General features: G+C 39.9%; 2 protein-coding genes across 3 annotated transcripts in view; both read left to right on the forward strand.

The window, feature by feature from the left end:
- The window catches only part of LOC134660236 (intersectin-2), a 33,303-nt gene extending 23,583 nt beyond the window's left edge, over positions 1-9,720 (forward strand). Inside the window, exons 23-28 of the mRNA XM_063515981.1 lie at positions 974-1,130; positions 3,639-3,805; positions 5,470-5,605; positions 6,829-6,921; positions 8,804-8,912; positions 9,618-9,720. Of these exons, the coding sequence (XP_063372051.1) occupies positions 974-1,130; positions 3,639-3,805; positions 5,470-5,605; positions 6,829-6,921; positions 8,804-8,912; positions 9,618-9,679 (724 nt within the window). The 3' untranslated portion in view covers positions 9,680-9,720. The remainder of the gene's footprint in view (positions 1-973; positions 1,131-3,638; positions 3,806-5,469; positions 5,606-6,828; positions 6,922-8,803; positions 8,913-9,617) is intronic.
- A 3,825-nt stretch (positions 9,721-13,545) lies between these two features.
- LOC134660229 (zinc finger protein 723-like) overlaps positions 13,546-17,100 on the forward strand; it is a 28,741-nt gene continuing 25,186 nt past the window's right edge. The window contains exons 1-4 of one of the 2 annotated variants that reach the window (XM_063515969.1): positions 13,546-13,806; positions 14,192-14,326; positions 15,070-15,598; positions 16,847-16,929. In XM_063515969.1, the coding sequence (XP_063372039.1) occupies positions 13,672-13,806; positions 14,192-14,326; positions 15,070-15,598; positions 16,847-16,929 (882 nt within the window). In that variant the 5' untranslated portion in view covers positions 13,546-13,671. The remainder of the gene's footprint in view (positions 13,807-14,191; positions 14,327-15,069; positions 15,599-16,846; positions 16,930-17,100) is intronic. The other variant, XM_063515968.1, reaches the window with a different exon arrangement.

A 17,100-nucleotide genomic window follows, 5' to 3' on the forward strand; every position in this document is an offset into this window, starting at 1 on the left:
AGAGTTGAATGATACCTAGCAGCGTCACACAACTCTGGTGTTCGAGGCAGGAGAGAGGATCGAGGTCATGCGGCGAGACGGCGACTGGTGGACGGGACGTATTGGCAACAGGTAACATATGTCGCGGCTATAAGGTTTTCCCTTAGCAGGCTTGGGAGACGGGACGTATTGGCAACAGCAACATGTACCTACCATATTTCGCGGCTATAAGGTTTTCTTTTAGCAGGCTTGGGAGACGGGACGTATTGGCAACATGTACCTTATGTCGTGGCAGTAGAGTTGATTGTTAGCTAGCAGCGTCACACAACGCAGCTGAACCCGGTGACCTAATGTTCGGAGCATGAGAGAAGATTGAAGGACTGGTGGTATGGCGCTTCACAATGCCATTTACTTCAGCTGTCAACTTTGCAACAACAATATTTTCCTCTCTTCATTCCTTTAAAATAGTTTGCAATAGACTACATGACTAATTTTCATTTATGGTATCAATCGATCGGGTTTGTTTTTAGGATCAAATGTCTATATGGGACCCATTGCATTAAAGTAACACAAAAGTCAGAAATTGTAGTCAAAGGCCGACAGTCGCACTTCACTCGCGAAACGTCCTATACAAAACGGCAAAGGAACGTGACGTCAAGGTCTCTGGGAGCCCATCTTGTAGTATGGACAACATATGGACAAAACAAGAAAATTGCGTTTTTGTCGGTGAAATATTGCGTTTATGTATATAGTTGCCATACAATATTTTTTTGGATGAAATGTAAGGAATCGAATGGTACCCTTACTTTTATCGTTTTTGGAAGTTAAAAAAAAAACTTAAATTTTGAAACTTTCAGGTCCTGTATTTTTCTAATTTTTCAATATTTTATTTTAATATCCATTTTAATTGCTCGCTGCTTGCTGATTTTGTTATAAAGTTCAACATGTGTCATCATCCCTATTGCTTATTAATTTCGGCATCTTATTATTTCAGAACCGGTATTTTCCCTTCCAACTACGTGACCAAAGACGCGACCACGAGCTCGGAGCCGATCGCGCCCATACCGGAAGCGGTGGAACCGGAACCGGAACCGGAACCCGCGCCGCAGCCCGCGGCGGTCACACCGGTGCTGCCCGCCGAACCCATTCAGGTAGGGCTTTAGATACCCATCCAACTACTTAAAGTCTATTTTTTTATTCGGTAGACTGAAATGACAGTTAATAGTATGAAATGACATTTCATGTTCATACTATTAACTGTCATTTCAGTCTACCGAATAAAAAAATAGAGTTTACATACCAGGGATGTTGCGAACATCCGCATCCGCAACCGCGGAACTTCCACATTATTTTCAACATCCGCATCCGCATAAAATCGATGCGGAGCTTATGCGGATGCGGATGTCGAACAAGTCGGTAGGTACAGGAACGTCTTAGCATTGGCGTAAGTGCTAGACTGCTAGGTAATTTAGTCATTAGCCAAAAAAAACTATTAGAAATGAGCAGTCAAGCGTGAGTGGGACTTAATGTACGGAACCCTTGGAACGCGAGTCCGATTCGCACTTGGCCGGGTTTTTGAAATAAAAATTACTAAAATGTAATATTTGACGTTTTTTATGTGCCTATCTTGACATCCGCATCCGCGGATGTGAGCCTTTAAAAATCCGCATCCGCATCCGCGGATGTCAAAGAATCGGCATCCGCAACATCCCTGTTACATACATACATATAATCACGCCTATTTCCCGGAGGGGTAGGCAGAGACCACGGATTTCCATTTGCTACGATCCTGACATACCTCGTTCGCTTCCGTTACTTTCATAACATTCCTCATACACGCTCGCCGGTTTAGGGTGCTCTTGACCTGGCCTTTCTTCAGGATTTCCCCGATCTGATCAGAGAAAGTCCGCCCTGGTCTGCCGCTTCCAACACCCGCTTCTATGACTAGTTATAGCATAGAGTAATATAAGTATGACATGACATGCAGCGATGGGCGAGTCGAGTTATCTGATTCGAATAATTCGAATCAGCCTACAGATGAGTTAATTCGAATCAAGACTATTGGCAATTCGAATCAACTCGACCACTAGCTAACTCGACGAATAAATCGCCAACTCGCCGAGCCGAGTCAACGCTATCACACTGCTACTAAGGCCATTCAAAAATAAACCTTAATTCCGTAGCCCGTAGGCTCTTTTTACAACAACTGCCGCTCGATTCGCCGTCTCAACTCGAGTTGGTACTATGACCATTCAAAAATAAACCTTAATTCCGTGACCCGAAGGTTCTTTTTACAACAACTGCCGCTTGATTCGCGATCCCAAGTATCCCAACTCGAGTTCACTGCTAGTATGGCCATTCAAAAATAAACCTTAATTCCGTGCCCTGAAGGTTCTTTTTACAACAATTGCCGCGTAACTCGCCGTCTCAACTCGCTCCGCGCCTGTGCCTGTGACCTTGTCGCGAACCACGCGAATCGTCGAGTCGAGTCAACTCGATTTTGAATTCGAATTCGAATGATTCGAATTGAAAAAAAGTGGACTCGTCACATCGCTAATTATTGATCAATTAATTACTTATTATGAATTTTAATGTTTCAATTTTAATTTATTACAATAATTAGTAGATAGCGTTTTATGTAAAATTTGCATGTCGTTTTGTGCGACTGAATACTGTACACCACTTAACAAAACAACATCTATGTATTTTAGAATTAAGTATTCTTGCAAATAAAATATCTTTATCTAATGATGATGATGATCTAGATGTTGACTGTCGACTACGAAATAACGCGCGTTTTGGTAAGAAAACTAATGTACGGAGTTACCACTCTTTTTCTACATATATTACTCTTATGTTATAGACTGAGACACACATACTAGTGACTCTGTAGTTGTAGACCTCACGATGTAGACCCCATGGCTCCGTCATTTTGAATATTTTCGAAAAACTGAATCAACAATAATCTAACACCATTCATAAAACTTTACGGGCCTTATTTAGTTAAATTATGTTTTATCCCTTTCTTTCAAATACATAAGTCAATATGACAGATAAAGACAAACGATCGATTCATAGCTAATACTCGTACAGGCAAGTAACGCGTTTATGAATCAAGCCAAGCCATAATTATATAATTATGGAACTTGATCATAAACTTTCATGGGAATCAGTTGAGAAATGAGAATATCCAGACATAAGAAAGAATATTTGTTCAAGCTGGAACGGAGACCTTCGCTTTCGCTTGGTAAATTAAGGTTCTTTTACTTAAAAAAGCGTCACTGAAAACAAGTGTTCAGTAGGGAATATTACGCGAAACTCTGCTTAGGAGGCGCCACTACCACTCCGTCACAATCTGGGGGTCTACCGCGAAACAAGAAAATCGAAATTTCGTTATCTAACCTCTCTATCACTCTTGCATATCCGAGCGATAAAGAGGCAGATAACGAAATTTCGATTTTCGCGTTTCCCGGTAGGCCCTTATTAACAAACCGCCTTGATGCATCAATGTCATATTTGATTGTCTGTGAAAACTTGTCAAAAAACAGTTTAAGGCACACTATGTATAACTTACTCTATGAGTTTACTAGAGGCGGTAGTGCTGTACTCTGGCGGCAGAACATTGCAGTAATATCGTAACATTCATTTTTTTCTTACAGGAGCAAAAATCCTCCACGCCAATCTCCTCAGAAGTGGCCGCCATTACCGACAACGCGTCCGTACCGCGACCAGCGTCGGCCGCTCGACGAGACTCTGGTCGCGATTCGGCGACTGGGCGCAGGAAGGCCGAGGTGGCTCAAGCTATCGCTGCTTACACCGCTACCAGGTTTGTTATCCATACTGTTTGTCTGTCTGTTACCTCTTCACGCTTAAACTGATGGTATAAAGATAAGAAGAAATAGCTGCTATTACTGACAACGCGTCCGTACCGCGACCAGCGTCGGCCGCTCGACGAGACTCTGGTCGCGATTCGGCGACTGGGCGCAGGAAGGCCGAGGTGGCTCAAGCTATCGCTGCTTACACCGCTACCAGGTTTGTTATCCATACTGTTTGTCTGTCTGTTACCTCTTCACGCTTAAACTGATGGTTATAAAGAAGAAATAGCTGCTATTACTGACAACGCGTCCGTACCGCGACCAGCGTCGGCCGCTCGACGAGACTTTAGTATAAGGTGGCCAGTTATTGAAACCTTATGCTAAAATGAATTCTGTTTATAGGTGAATAGAATTCATTTTTAGTTTAGGGCGGCCAGTTACTAAAAGTGGCCAATTACTCATACTCATTCTTTATTGGTATTGGTGATTACATGTCAACTTACATAGCTAGTACAAATAACATAATAAAAACAAAAAATATAAAGTATTCTAAATATTAAAGTTGATTCGCTACTTGCGTAGTTTTATCTTTTCATTCATTTAAGTACATTAATATTTCGCAGTCAGAAATTCTTCTATATTATAGAACGACCGCTCAACAAGCCAAGTTTTAAGTTTGTTCTTAAAGAGTAACAAACTAGGTGCGTCTGTTATTATTGCTGGCAGGTTATTATACACGGAGGGGCCCATGACGTGTATAGTTTTTGCTCTCTTTGCTAAGCTACGGGGCACCGCTGCTAGTTTTTGTCCGTATCGTGTAATCCGGTCGCTGTTGTCGCCCCGCTTGGGGTATTTATCCAAATTCTCTCGCGTGTATAAAGCTGTTTGCAGTATCAATAGACCCGGCAACGTGATAATCCCCAGGGTGGTGAAGTGTGGCCTTGCAGACTCGTACCATGGGACACGAGCAATAGCCCTTACAGCTCGTTTTTGGAGCCGGAAGACACGCTGCCAATCGGCTGCACGTCCCCATAGCTCAAGCCCGTATTGAAGGATGGATTGTATACTTGCGAAGTAACAGCTGCGGACTGCCTGAAGCGGGAGGACGGTCATCAGCCTGCTAAGGGCGAAACAGGCACTACCCAATTTGCCGCACAGGGAATTAATATGGCTCTCCCACGTTAGGCATTGGTCTATGTGGAAGCCCAAAAAGGAGGTACTTTTGACCTGGTCTATGGTGCCTTTTCAGAATTACCCTATTTGATGAATAATCTATAAATTCCACTACCAAGTAACTCAAACAAAGCTATAAAACTCATAAACCCGTCAGATTTTGATGGATTTTTTCTAAATTGTAATTGCAGTTGTAAAAAATTGTAAATTGTAAAAAATTTGGATTCAAATTTTTTTAGTCATTTTTTACATACGCCCTTTTACAATGAACTATTTTTGAAATACCTTCTTTAGTCGCTGCAACTATCATCTGCAAAGATGGCCAATGATGATGATGATTTTTTAACTGTTTTTTTTTTTTACTTTTAAATAATTGAGCTATCAAGAATAAGAATAAATATGGGTCGTTAATTTTTTTTCTAACCAGCGCATAAAATATGAAAGTTGAAAATAAGAAACAATGACAATTGTATGCCAATTCGAATATGTTTGTTGGTTTCAGCGCCGAGCAACTGTCCCTGACCAAAGGCCAACTGTTGGTTGTCCGTAAGAAAGCTGACACAGGCTGGTGGGAGGGAGAACTGCAAGCTAAAGGCCGCAATAGACAAGTTGGCTGGTTCCCTGCAAGCTACGTCAAGGTATAACATGCTTTATTTTGTAAGACTTAAGGTTTGAGGTCGCTTGCTGCTTCCTTGCCTCCTTCGTCGAATCCTAATGCAGTATTGTCTATCTGACCAAAGGCCAACTGTTGGTTGTCCGTAAGAAAGCTGACACAGGCTGGTGGAAGGGAGAACTACAGACTAAAGGCCGAAATAGGCAAGTCGGCTGGTTCCCTGCAAGCTACGTCAAGGTATAACATGCTGTATGTTGTAAGACTTAAGGTTTGAGATCGCTTGGTGAATCCCTGCCTTCTTTGTTGAGCCCTGATGCAGTATTAACTCTATCTGACCAAAGGCCAACTGCTGGTTGTCCGTAAGAAAGCTGACACATGCTGGTGGGAGGGCGAACTGCAAGCTAAAGGCCGCAATAGACAAGTTGGCTGGTTCCCTGCAAGCTACGTCAAGGTATAACGTGTTTTATGTTGTAAGACTTAAAGTTTGAGCTCGCTTGGTGCATCCCTGCCCTCTTTGTTCAGCCCTGATGCAGTATTAACTCTATCTGACCAAAGGCCAACTGTTGGTGGTTCGTAAGAAAGCTGACACCGGTTGATGGGAGAGAGAACTGCAAGCTAAAGCGCAATCGACAAGTTGGATGGTTCCCCGCAAACCACGTCAAGGTATAACATGCTTTATTTTGTAAGACTTAAGGTTTAAGATCGCTTGCTATTGCTACAAGACTATATTGGTAAAAGTCCTGCTGAATTACTAATACTATCTAACCAAAGGCCAACTGTTGGTAGTCCGTAAGAAGGCAGATACTGATACTTTTTCTACTATTAGGATTGAAAAAGCTGGTGATTCTGGGAAATAACAAATATTTCCAAATCATAAATGATGTAGGTAAATAATTATAATATAAATTTGAGCCTATATACGTCCCACTGCTGGGCACAGGCCTCCTCTCATGCGCGAGAGGGCTTGGGCTATAGTCCCCACGCTAGCCCAATGCGGATTGGGGACTTCACATACACCTTTGAATTTCTTCGCAGATGTATGCAGGTTTCCTCACGATGTTTTCCTTCACCGAAAAGCTAGCGGTAAATATCAAATGATATTTCGTACATAAGTTCCGAAAAACTCATTGGTACGAGCCAGGATTTGAACCCGCGACCTCCGGATTGCAAGTCGCACGCTCTTACCGCTAGGCCACCAGCGCTTATTGAAAAATGGCCTAAATATGTATTTACTTAATTTTGCTGCAGGTGTTACAATCTTCGGGCCGCACCTCGGGAAGAACGACCCCCGTACTGTCGTCTAAAATGGACGCCATGCCGGCCGAGACAGTCATCGATAAGGTACTGCTAACTACCGGTTAAGCCGTTAACCTTTTGGACGCCAATGACCGATATATCCGCACCGTAGGTTCAACGCCAAAGACCGATTAATCGGTCACATATCACAGAGCAACATAGACCTACGTGCATGTGCATAAAGTTCAATTTCAGTTTTGACACTTCGGTGACGTGGCGTCAGCGTAACAGCTTTTGTGTTTGACACGGCGTCGAAAAGGTTAACTCAGTGTCAAATTGTACTGGTAACCATGGTAACTGCAGGTTTAACCGGTTAACCCCGGGTTGGTGTAATGGTGCAAGCGCTTAGACGGTTTAAGAACTTAGATCAGGCGTGGCTCATTCCGCGATTTCGTCGCGTCGCTACAAGTACATGCGGCCCACACCAATTCTGGTGTCTAGCAGTGGTTGCCGCGCACCGCTACGGAACGGACGCCTGCTCGCGCTTGCGCCACCTAGCGGTCATATCTGTCGTAATAGACGCGTTTTGTTAGAGAGTGAACCTTCTGTATCTAGGACTATTATTTATTCTGTGCTTAGATGTAATATTCCATAGAGTACAATCAGGGATGCGAAACTCCTTCCTTCGGGCAAACTCGGCTCCGTTCGGCTCAGCATTGCTCCGAGCAATTATTAGGGTTGACACAACTTGACGTCCCTTTGCGTGCACGACCACAGATAAGATAATGACTTGAACTTTGACAACCCTAAATAGCCGAAAGGGATAGTGCCATATATTAGAAAGGGACATCGTGATTCGACCCTGAACCGCTGTCAAACTTCGGTTTTGTAGGAAGTTTCTTTCCTGTGGTAGTACTATTATTTATTCTGTGGTACAATGAAATGAATAGGCTAGATGACAAATTTTCATTTATGGTATCAATCAATCAGGTTTGTTTTTTGGATCAAATGACTATATGGGACCCGTTGCATTAAAGCAATACAAAAGTCAGAAATGATAGTCAAAGTCCGACAGTCGCACTTCACTCGCGAATCGCCCCGAACAAATCGCTATGTGAACGTGACGTCAAGGTCACTGAGAACGTATCTTGAAGTATGAACAATACAAGAAAATTGCATTTTTGTCGGTGAAATATTGCGTTTATGTATATAGTTGCTATACAATCTTTTTTTGGATAAAATGTGAGGAATCGAGTGGTATCCTTACTTATTTCGTTTTTGAAAATTAAAAAAAAAACTTAAATTTTGAAACTTTCAGGTGCCGTATTTTTGTATTATTTCCATTTTTTTTTTAATATCCACAATATTGTGATAAATTGCCCGTTTGCTATCTATTTTACTAGATTTTGTTATAAAATTCAACATGTGTCATCATCCCTATTGATCGACCAAAAACACGATGTAACTAAAATCGCATGCAAGTTCTTGAACCGTCTATATGGGGCTTTACTGTTGGGCTACCAGCTACCTAACTAATTTGGGGCATTATCTATGAAAAGGGACCTTATTGTCGATGGCGCTTACGCCGCACAGCGTCGCGCGGCATTGTATTTATATTTATATCGGAGCATCGTTAATAATCGCAACCGCCATCGACAATAAGGTCCCTTTTCATAGATAACGTCACATTTAACCTTAACACTAGCCAACTGCTAAGTTTAAGTGTAAGGCCTGAGTGGACGCTCGCTCGGCGACGCGTGCAGTGTGGCTGTGGGCTCACGCGTGATGTGAGCAGCGTGCACTAAGGCCGCTCCTATACGTGCGCATTTGTTCAACATGCACGCCGCACGCCCCGCCCCGCTGCACGCGCAACAAGAGCGTCCACTCAGGCCTTACACTAACATTCACCATCATCATCATCATATCAGCCTTTTATCGCCCACTGCTGAGCATAGGCCTCTCTACACTAACACTAACATTGTTTAAGGTGATCGCTCTGTACCCGTACACGGCTCAAAACGCGGACGAGCTCAGTTTTGAGAAAGATGACATCATCGCCGTCACCGACCGCAGCCAAGACCCCGCTTGGTGGCAAGGTAACACTCAAAAACAAGGAAAATGGGTCACTTTCCTAACCCGGATACTAAAATTCAGAGATGTGTGCGAGTAACCCGCTTTGGCATGCTTTTTAAACCAAGTTTTCACCAGTGGTATTAAGATTAACCTTTTGGACGCCAATGACCGATATATCCGCACCGTAGGTCCAACGCCAAAGACGTATTAATCGGTCACATATCACAGAGCAACATAGACCTACGTGCATATGCATAAAGTTCAACTTCCAGTTTTGACACTTCAATGATGTGGCGTCCGAGTGACTGCTTTTGTGTTTGACACGGCGTGGAAAAGGTTAAAATTCTAGGTTTTTCGTATTTAAATGAACCAAACTTGCATTTTATGGTAGTTATAAGACCTTTCCATAATGGGACATCTACTGAGCATGTTAGTAGAACATGGTACAGCAGTTCTTCTAACAATCTATGCTACTATTGTCTCCTCGCTGATGGGACAGAATAACAACAAGAAATATTGATTGACCCACTTGGTAAAAAATAGCCCACTAGTATTATTTACTTGGATCCCTAACTTTGAAAACACAAAATACCTATAAAAATAAATAAAACATACAACATAAAATAATTTTCTGAAAATAATTTAATTTCTTCTAATAGTACACAAAATACCTTTTTTGTTTCTTAGTCCGTTTATTAATAATTAATTAATTATGATTTTTGTTACAGGCGAACTTCGCGGCATGACAGGATTGTTCCCGAGCAACTACGTCACTAAACTAGTGAACTAAAATAACGAAATGTCACCAAATTACCTATAATATGTCACCACAACACAGACAAGACATCCTCCAGACTGAGCATAGTAACGCAACCCCCTCTACCACAAATATACGGTAGTTTTACTCCATCTTCGAGTCAGTGTCTTTGTGTGACGTCCGTGTCTTTGAACGGACCAATCACGGCACGGGACTCGCACCCCAGTATTTTTGGCAGCATCGGTTTCATGAAATAATTGCTCTAAACTCCGTCTAGAGGATTCCTAGTCTATGCACTACAATCATAAACTCTTAGTAGACTTACATTAATCGTTCCCTCGAAGTTGATTACGTAGAAACCATCATTATAATCGATAATGATCTTTACAGTACATATGGTGCTACTTTACCGCACCAGTGCGGTAATGAGTACATTACGTAACTATGTCGAAAATTTGAAGGGCTATATGTACTGTAAAACGTTGTACGATACATGTGCGAATAGGTAATTCGCAACTCGTGGCGATTTAAAAATACTCCCTTCGGTCATAGAGAAATATAGTAAGAAAAGAGTGCTCACTCCATACATCAGTTTTGGTACCAATAAGACTTTTTCATAGTCTACATCTAGCATCGAGTAGCGGAACTATCAGTACTGCTACTTGACAATAGATGTAGCACCGACCGGAAAGTATTATGTTGTTCAGCATTAGACTTTCCGGTCGGTGCTACATCTATTGTCAAGTAGTAGTACTGATAGTTCCGCTACTCGATGCTAGATGTCGACTATGAAAATAATAGTCTTTTTGGTACCAAAACTGATGTATGGAGTGAGCAATCTATGTACTTTTTTTTCTCTATGCTCCGGTCGTGTTTTCATTTATCGCAACTCGTTGCGAATTTCGTAATATACTATTATAATACACAGGGAAGAATCTAAATTAGAGTTCAGTTTCGGAATCATCACACAATTTAAAGTATGTATTTCAGAATTACCCCAATTTTTTTATCCTCTATTTAATATCCAGCACAGTCAACCTTGCCATACAAAAGGTTATTTATAGAAAATTACTTCATAATATGACTATAGAAATCTTCACTATAATGTTTGTACAGATGTAGTGCATAATTATTATCCATCGTATTTTCACGTAAATGTTCGAACGTGTCTTGCTATTTCAGTCAGTCTCGGTACAAAAAGTACTGAGGTTGACTGAAGTAGCATGACAAATACTGCACTACAAATAAAATAATAATGCACTACATCTGTAGTAGGTATTGTAAATGTTTAAAAGTAGATATATAATACTCAAACCTGTGTATGTTCCATAATATTCAACAATTACTTAACATATTACTTGTTATGACTTATGACGTTAAAATATTCATTCCACTTGTTTACTTTATATATTGTTTTTTATCTATTATGTATAGATATAGACACAGGGTGGACACGCCGTACATCAAAAATCATTTGCGTTTATATGTGTGCGCGGCACGTCTGTACACGCGTCATTGTGTATGTGTGGGTAAGTCGCTGTACTGAGAGCACGCCAGAAGTCCGTCAGATTCATGTCGCGGGGCGAGGTAATGCGAGTCGGGGCGGGGCGGTGCGTGGCCGTTCTATATGATAGTACTATTACTTATTCTGTGGTATAGATCCAAGTTGAGTAAATTATTGCACGGGTTATTTCCACTATACCTCGTTTTTTTAGCATTAGAAAAATGGCAAACACACTTGACGTGTCTTTTTATCGTAAAACACTTTTGAAAATAAGTCTAAGCAAATACATATGTAACAATTAGCATCGCGCGGGTTAGCTTAAACACCTAAACATTCCTCAAGAATAACTCTATTGATACGTGAAAACCGCATGAAAATCCGTTCAGTAGTTATTGAGTTTATCGCGAACAAACATACAAACAAACAGACAGACGCAGCGGGGGACTTTAAGGTGTACTTAGTGATGATATATGACATGTACCTACATTATTTTGGTTTCATAAGTAATAGCACTGAATAAATAATAGTACTAAGTACAGAAGACTCACTCTCTAACAAAACGCGTCTGTTACGATCAGCACAGATATGGCCGCTAGGTGGCGACAGCGCCACGCGCGGCTTATGGCTTTCCCCAAAATTGGGGCCGAACGGGTGTACTTTTAGCTACCTGTAGCAAAGCGACGAAATCGCGGAGTGAGACACGCCTGGTAATAGTTTACTTTTTAAACCTTTTTTCAAAAGACATGCCAAAATTGTTTACCCTTTTTCTATTGCTAAAAAAACGAGTCATAGTTATCAGAAAGTTGTTACTAGTGGTAACAATAACTAGTAAAGGGCTGTACAGCGCCATTTAATTCAGCTGACAATGAGTATGCCACGACTATATTTTGCATTAATACGACATACCTATTTTTAATTTACTTCAAATTATGTAAAAATATTTTCCCTAATGTCAATATCCAGAAAGGAAATTAGGAACTACGTTTGTATGCGGAAGCGGTCGTCCCGTCCACTATCCCCTTAAGCCAGTGGTTCCTAACCTTTTCAGTCCGGTCACCCCTATGACTAACTAGGGAACCTGATTTTACCCCTCCTCCCAATGGTAATAAAAAATAAAACGTGTACGTTTGTTGTATTGTTATATTAGGTTAGCTTATTACCCCCGTAAAATACCAGTTTTACCCCCACGGGGGTAATTACCCCCAGGTTAGGAACCACTATCTGTCAACTGCAAAAAATACTATACAAGTCAGAATATAACATAAATAATTTGCACTTCTGTACCAGTACAAAATATCGCCAATGGGGTTGGCCGGTCGAAGTATTTAGCAGATGGCGCCAGCGTAGCTTGCCCTGTCAAGTGAATCCCTAGAATAGGGAATAATACGCGAAAGTCTGCGTAGAGGGCGCCACTCCCACAACAAGTAAACAATCTAAGGGTCTACCGCAAACGAGAGAGTCGACATTATTTTATCTAACCTCTCTATCACTTTTACCTATTCGAGCGATAAAGAGGCAGATAGCCGAGTTTCGATTTCGCGTTTCCCGGTAGGCTCTTTGTAAACAAACCGCCTTGATGTATCAATGTCATATTTTATTGTCTGTGAAAACTTGTCAAAAACAGTTAAGATACAGTAAGTATAAGTTAACTTAAGTCACTAGTGCTGCACTCTGGCGGCAAAACATTGCAGTAATACGTACCCTATTGTGACAAATTCTTGTTTTTTTAATATAATTTCATGGCCTGGATGCCAGCCCTTTAACCAAATCTCATAGACCTCAACTAAAGAAAGGGGCAAGCCATGATGGCGCCATCTATGCAAACCTTTGACAGTTGCCATTTTATAAGGATTAGTTGCCATTTTTCGAATTTACTTTTATTGTATACTATTAATATTTAATGTATCAAGTAGTTTGTTCGTAGATAATACACGTTATTGCTTTATAACTTGTTTTATTTTCTTCAATCAGCTTAGAAGCTAGATATTACATCCAATTTACACAAAACCTTAGCAAGTTATACATCTAAGCCTTCCTCAAGAATCACTCTATTTATAGGTAAAAATCGTAAGAAAATGCGTTTACTTTTATAAGATGTAGTGAAAAAAATTGTGTTTCAATCGGGGGAAAATTTTGTTTAACCCTTGTGCTTTGAAACCCTCGCAACGCTCAAGATTCCATTTTTCGAGAAAAAAAAACATGTCCATGGTTCATTCGCTGTCTGCGAAAATCGACTACACACTCGCGTTCGTAGTTGGTTCGTAGCTTCGCGCACGAGTGTGGAGGGGCCTTAATATTGTCGAGCAAGGTAGTGTCAAACGACTCAAACGTCAAACCTGTGTCAAATTATTGAGACTTACAAAATAAATTAAATAAATTGTATTGTATTGGAATTTTGTTTTTGCTATGATTTGTTTGCAAATTTTATTATTTTACCATCGTTTCTGTGTATAAAACTATCGTATTCTATGAAGTGAAGTGAAAGAGTGTAATTTATTTACTTGGTATTTTGGAAGTAATCATGAATGTATTGAAAAATGAGCTAGGGCCAGATACTTTGCTGGCGTGTCGAATATGTCTTGCCTGGGACACAAAATTGTACAGAATTTGCAAATGGGGACTAGATCAGATGTTCACGGATGTTATGGGGACGAGGGTAAGTTTTAACAGTGATGCCAGAGCTATGAAAGCTAAAAATACGACTCGCATACGACTCGTATCTAAAAAAGGTACGATTTTACCCAAAAAAGTACTATTTGATTATGGTTCGACAAAAAAATATTCACAGCATAAGTCTTTTAGAAACGGGTGATTTTATTTTCACTGATAATACACTAAATGTACATTAGTAATCAAAATGGATTTTACAGTCTGTACCTATCTTTAGGTATTTAAATAAAAGTAAACAAAGGGTAGGTTTTGTTTACTCTTATTTAAATACCTGAGATAGCGCATATGGCTCAATAGCCATATCAAAAAAATCATTGATTTTTTTATTTATTATATTTAACCATAAATTAATTTTTTAAGTATATTTCCAGCTATCAGCCTGGGACGGGCTTCCACAGCACATATGCACGTTGTGTCGCACGGCGCTACTAAAGACGCACACTCTGCGCCAGCGCTGCCGGCAAGCCGAGAAGCTGCTCAAGCAAATGCTGCTACAGCAACAGTTTGTAAGTCTCGCAATACAAGAACAACTGTAACATATTTTTAATAGGCTAGATGACAAATTTCATTTATGGTATCAACCAATCAGGTTTGTTTTTAGGATCAAATGTCTATATGCAACCCATTGCATTAAAGCAATACAAAAGTCAGAAATGATGAAAGCGCATCTAGAAGTATGAACAAAACAAGAAAATTGCATTTTTGTCAGTGAAATATTGCGTTTATGTATATAGTTGCTATACAATCTTTTTTTGGATAAAATGTGAGGAATCGAATGGTATCCTTACTTATTTCCTTTTTGAAAGTTAAAAAAAACTTTAATTTTAAACTTTCAGGTGCTGTATTTTTGTATTATTTCCATTTTTTTTTTAATATCTACAATATTGTGATATTGCTCATTTGCGATCTATTTTACAAGCTTTTATTTTATTTACTTTAACCTGTCCGTTGTCAGTCTGTAATCAAATCTTGCCAGTTAAATTTAATCCACTTCCCGGTTTCCGATTGAGCTGAAATTTTGTATACACATGTAAGTCAGGTGACAATGCAATATTATGGTACCATCGAGGTGATCTGATGATAGAGACAGGAGGTGGCCATAGGAACTGTGATGAAACGACGCAACCTAATTGTGTTAGGGGTTTTTAGAATTGTCTCGATGAGTATTAGTTGTCTGTCGTAAGAAAAGTACAGTCAGCGATAATAGCTTATACCAAAAATGTAATTATTGCCAAAAACTTATTTACAGATAACAAACACATATATACAAACGATCGACCGCTCCGCCTACCAACTAACATATAACCTTAACATACACCACCAATCTTCAGAAACCTACATCCATCAAGACACAGACATAAACATAAAAGATGAAATCGATACAGACTATGTAGAAAATGACGTATTAGATGTAAAGAATGATTTTGTCTGGCCGGGTAATGATAATGATTTTGATATAACTGTTGAATCAGTGAAAATTGATGAAAATAATGATTCATGGCCAGATATAGACGAAACAAATGATATAATTCGAATAGGAAATATAACTGTCACACCAGCGTTGAAAGATACCAAGACAAAGAAAAACCAAGAACATAAAAGAATAAAGAAAGTAAAATTGAATAAGAAACAGAAGTTAACGAAGAAGAATAAGTTCAGTACAGAAGGAGATATTAAGGAGTTTGAGGAGAAATATGATTTTGAAGTTAAATGCTTGACGGAAGAGGAGATGGTTGAGGATATGGAGCGGAGGAAGCTTTCGGAGAAATACTTGCAAGGTAAATGTAGTAGTAAATGTGACGGCTTAAGTAGATGGCGCTGACAGCGCCATATGTTTTGAAGTACCTAACAATAGGGTATTTTCCTACTAAAAAAATATATGATGTACATTACCATGTAAACTTCCACCGAAAATTGGTTTGAACGAGATCTAGTAAGTAGTTTTTTTTAATACGTCATAAATCGCCTAAATACGGAACCCTTCATGGGCGAGTCCGACTCGCACTTGGCCGCTTTTTATATATCTATCCGATTTATTAAATAAGACTTGTGCTTAAAAATAACTGCTATAGCTGGTCAAGCAAATCTTGTCAGTAAAAAAAGGCGCGAAATTCAAATTTTCTATGGGACGATATCCCTTCGCGCCTACATTTTTCAAATTTGCCGCCTTTTTCTACTGTCAAGATCTGGTTGACCGAGTATATCTATGTTTTTCTAATAATTATCTGGTGCTTTATTTCATGCATGGTGTGAAATAATTTATTTTAAATACAGGAAAATACCCTATTGTCTAAAGCCGCGTCTCGATATCGCGCGGCAAACTATCGAACATTGGCGCGCTCGAGCGTGCCGCGCGACGAACCATTTACTGTCGGTTTTTGGACGCGCGGCAAAGGAGTGTTCGCGCGCAGTTGGGACAGATGTGTATATATTTCAGTCGTCGGTTAGCTTGCCGCGCTATAGTATGGTGTCAAAAAGGGCTCGCGAGCCAAAATACAGGTTTGCCGCGAATGCCGCGGTCGAACAATGATCGCGCGGCCGCCGCGCGATATCGAGACACGCCTTAAATTTAGCGATTTACTATGTGTATTAAAAAGATCATTCTGATAATTATACTAAATAAAATAATAAATATTTTGGAGACAATCTTACACAGATTAACCTAGCCACAAACTAAGCAAAGCTTGTACTATGGGTACTAGAACTATAGGAGACGATATACATACATACTTAATATATATGTATAAATACATACTTAGATACATAGATAACATTCATAACTCAGGAACAAATATTCGTGATGAACACTAAATAAGCGCTCATACCTGGATTCGAACCCGGGACCCGGGAGTAGGTAGTCATACTGTAGAACGCCTTATGGCATTAAGTCCGCCATTTGTACTTTCTTGTATTGTGCAATAAAATTTAAATAAATAATAAATAATTAAATAAATATATATACACATTTTTTTCGGCGCCCGTCCTTTGTATATATGTAATTTTTCTAAATAATTGAATTTTTTTAGGAGAATTCAAATGTGAGTTGTGCTGCAGAGGGTTCTCCACCTCCACAGCGTACGAAAATCATGTTAAAGACAAGCACGATCCAGTGAGTTGGTTTTTAAGTATATGTAAAGTAAGTTTTTGGCAAAAATTTCTTTTTTGGTACAAGCTTTTACCGCTGACTGTACTTTTCTTTCCGCAGACAATGAATACTCATCGAGACATTTCTAAAAACCCCAAACATAATTAGGTTTCGTGGTTTTATCATAGAGTTCCC

This window comes from Cydia amplana, chromosome 26 (genome assembly GCF_948474715.1).
Source record: "Cydia amplana chromosome 26, ilCydAmpl1.1, whole genome shotgun sequence".
Taxonomy (NCBI): domain Eukaryota; kingdom Metazoa; phylum Arthropoda; class Insecta; order Lepidoptera; family Tortricidae; genus Cydia; species Cydia amplana.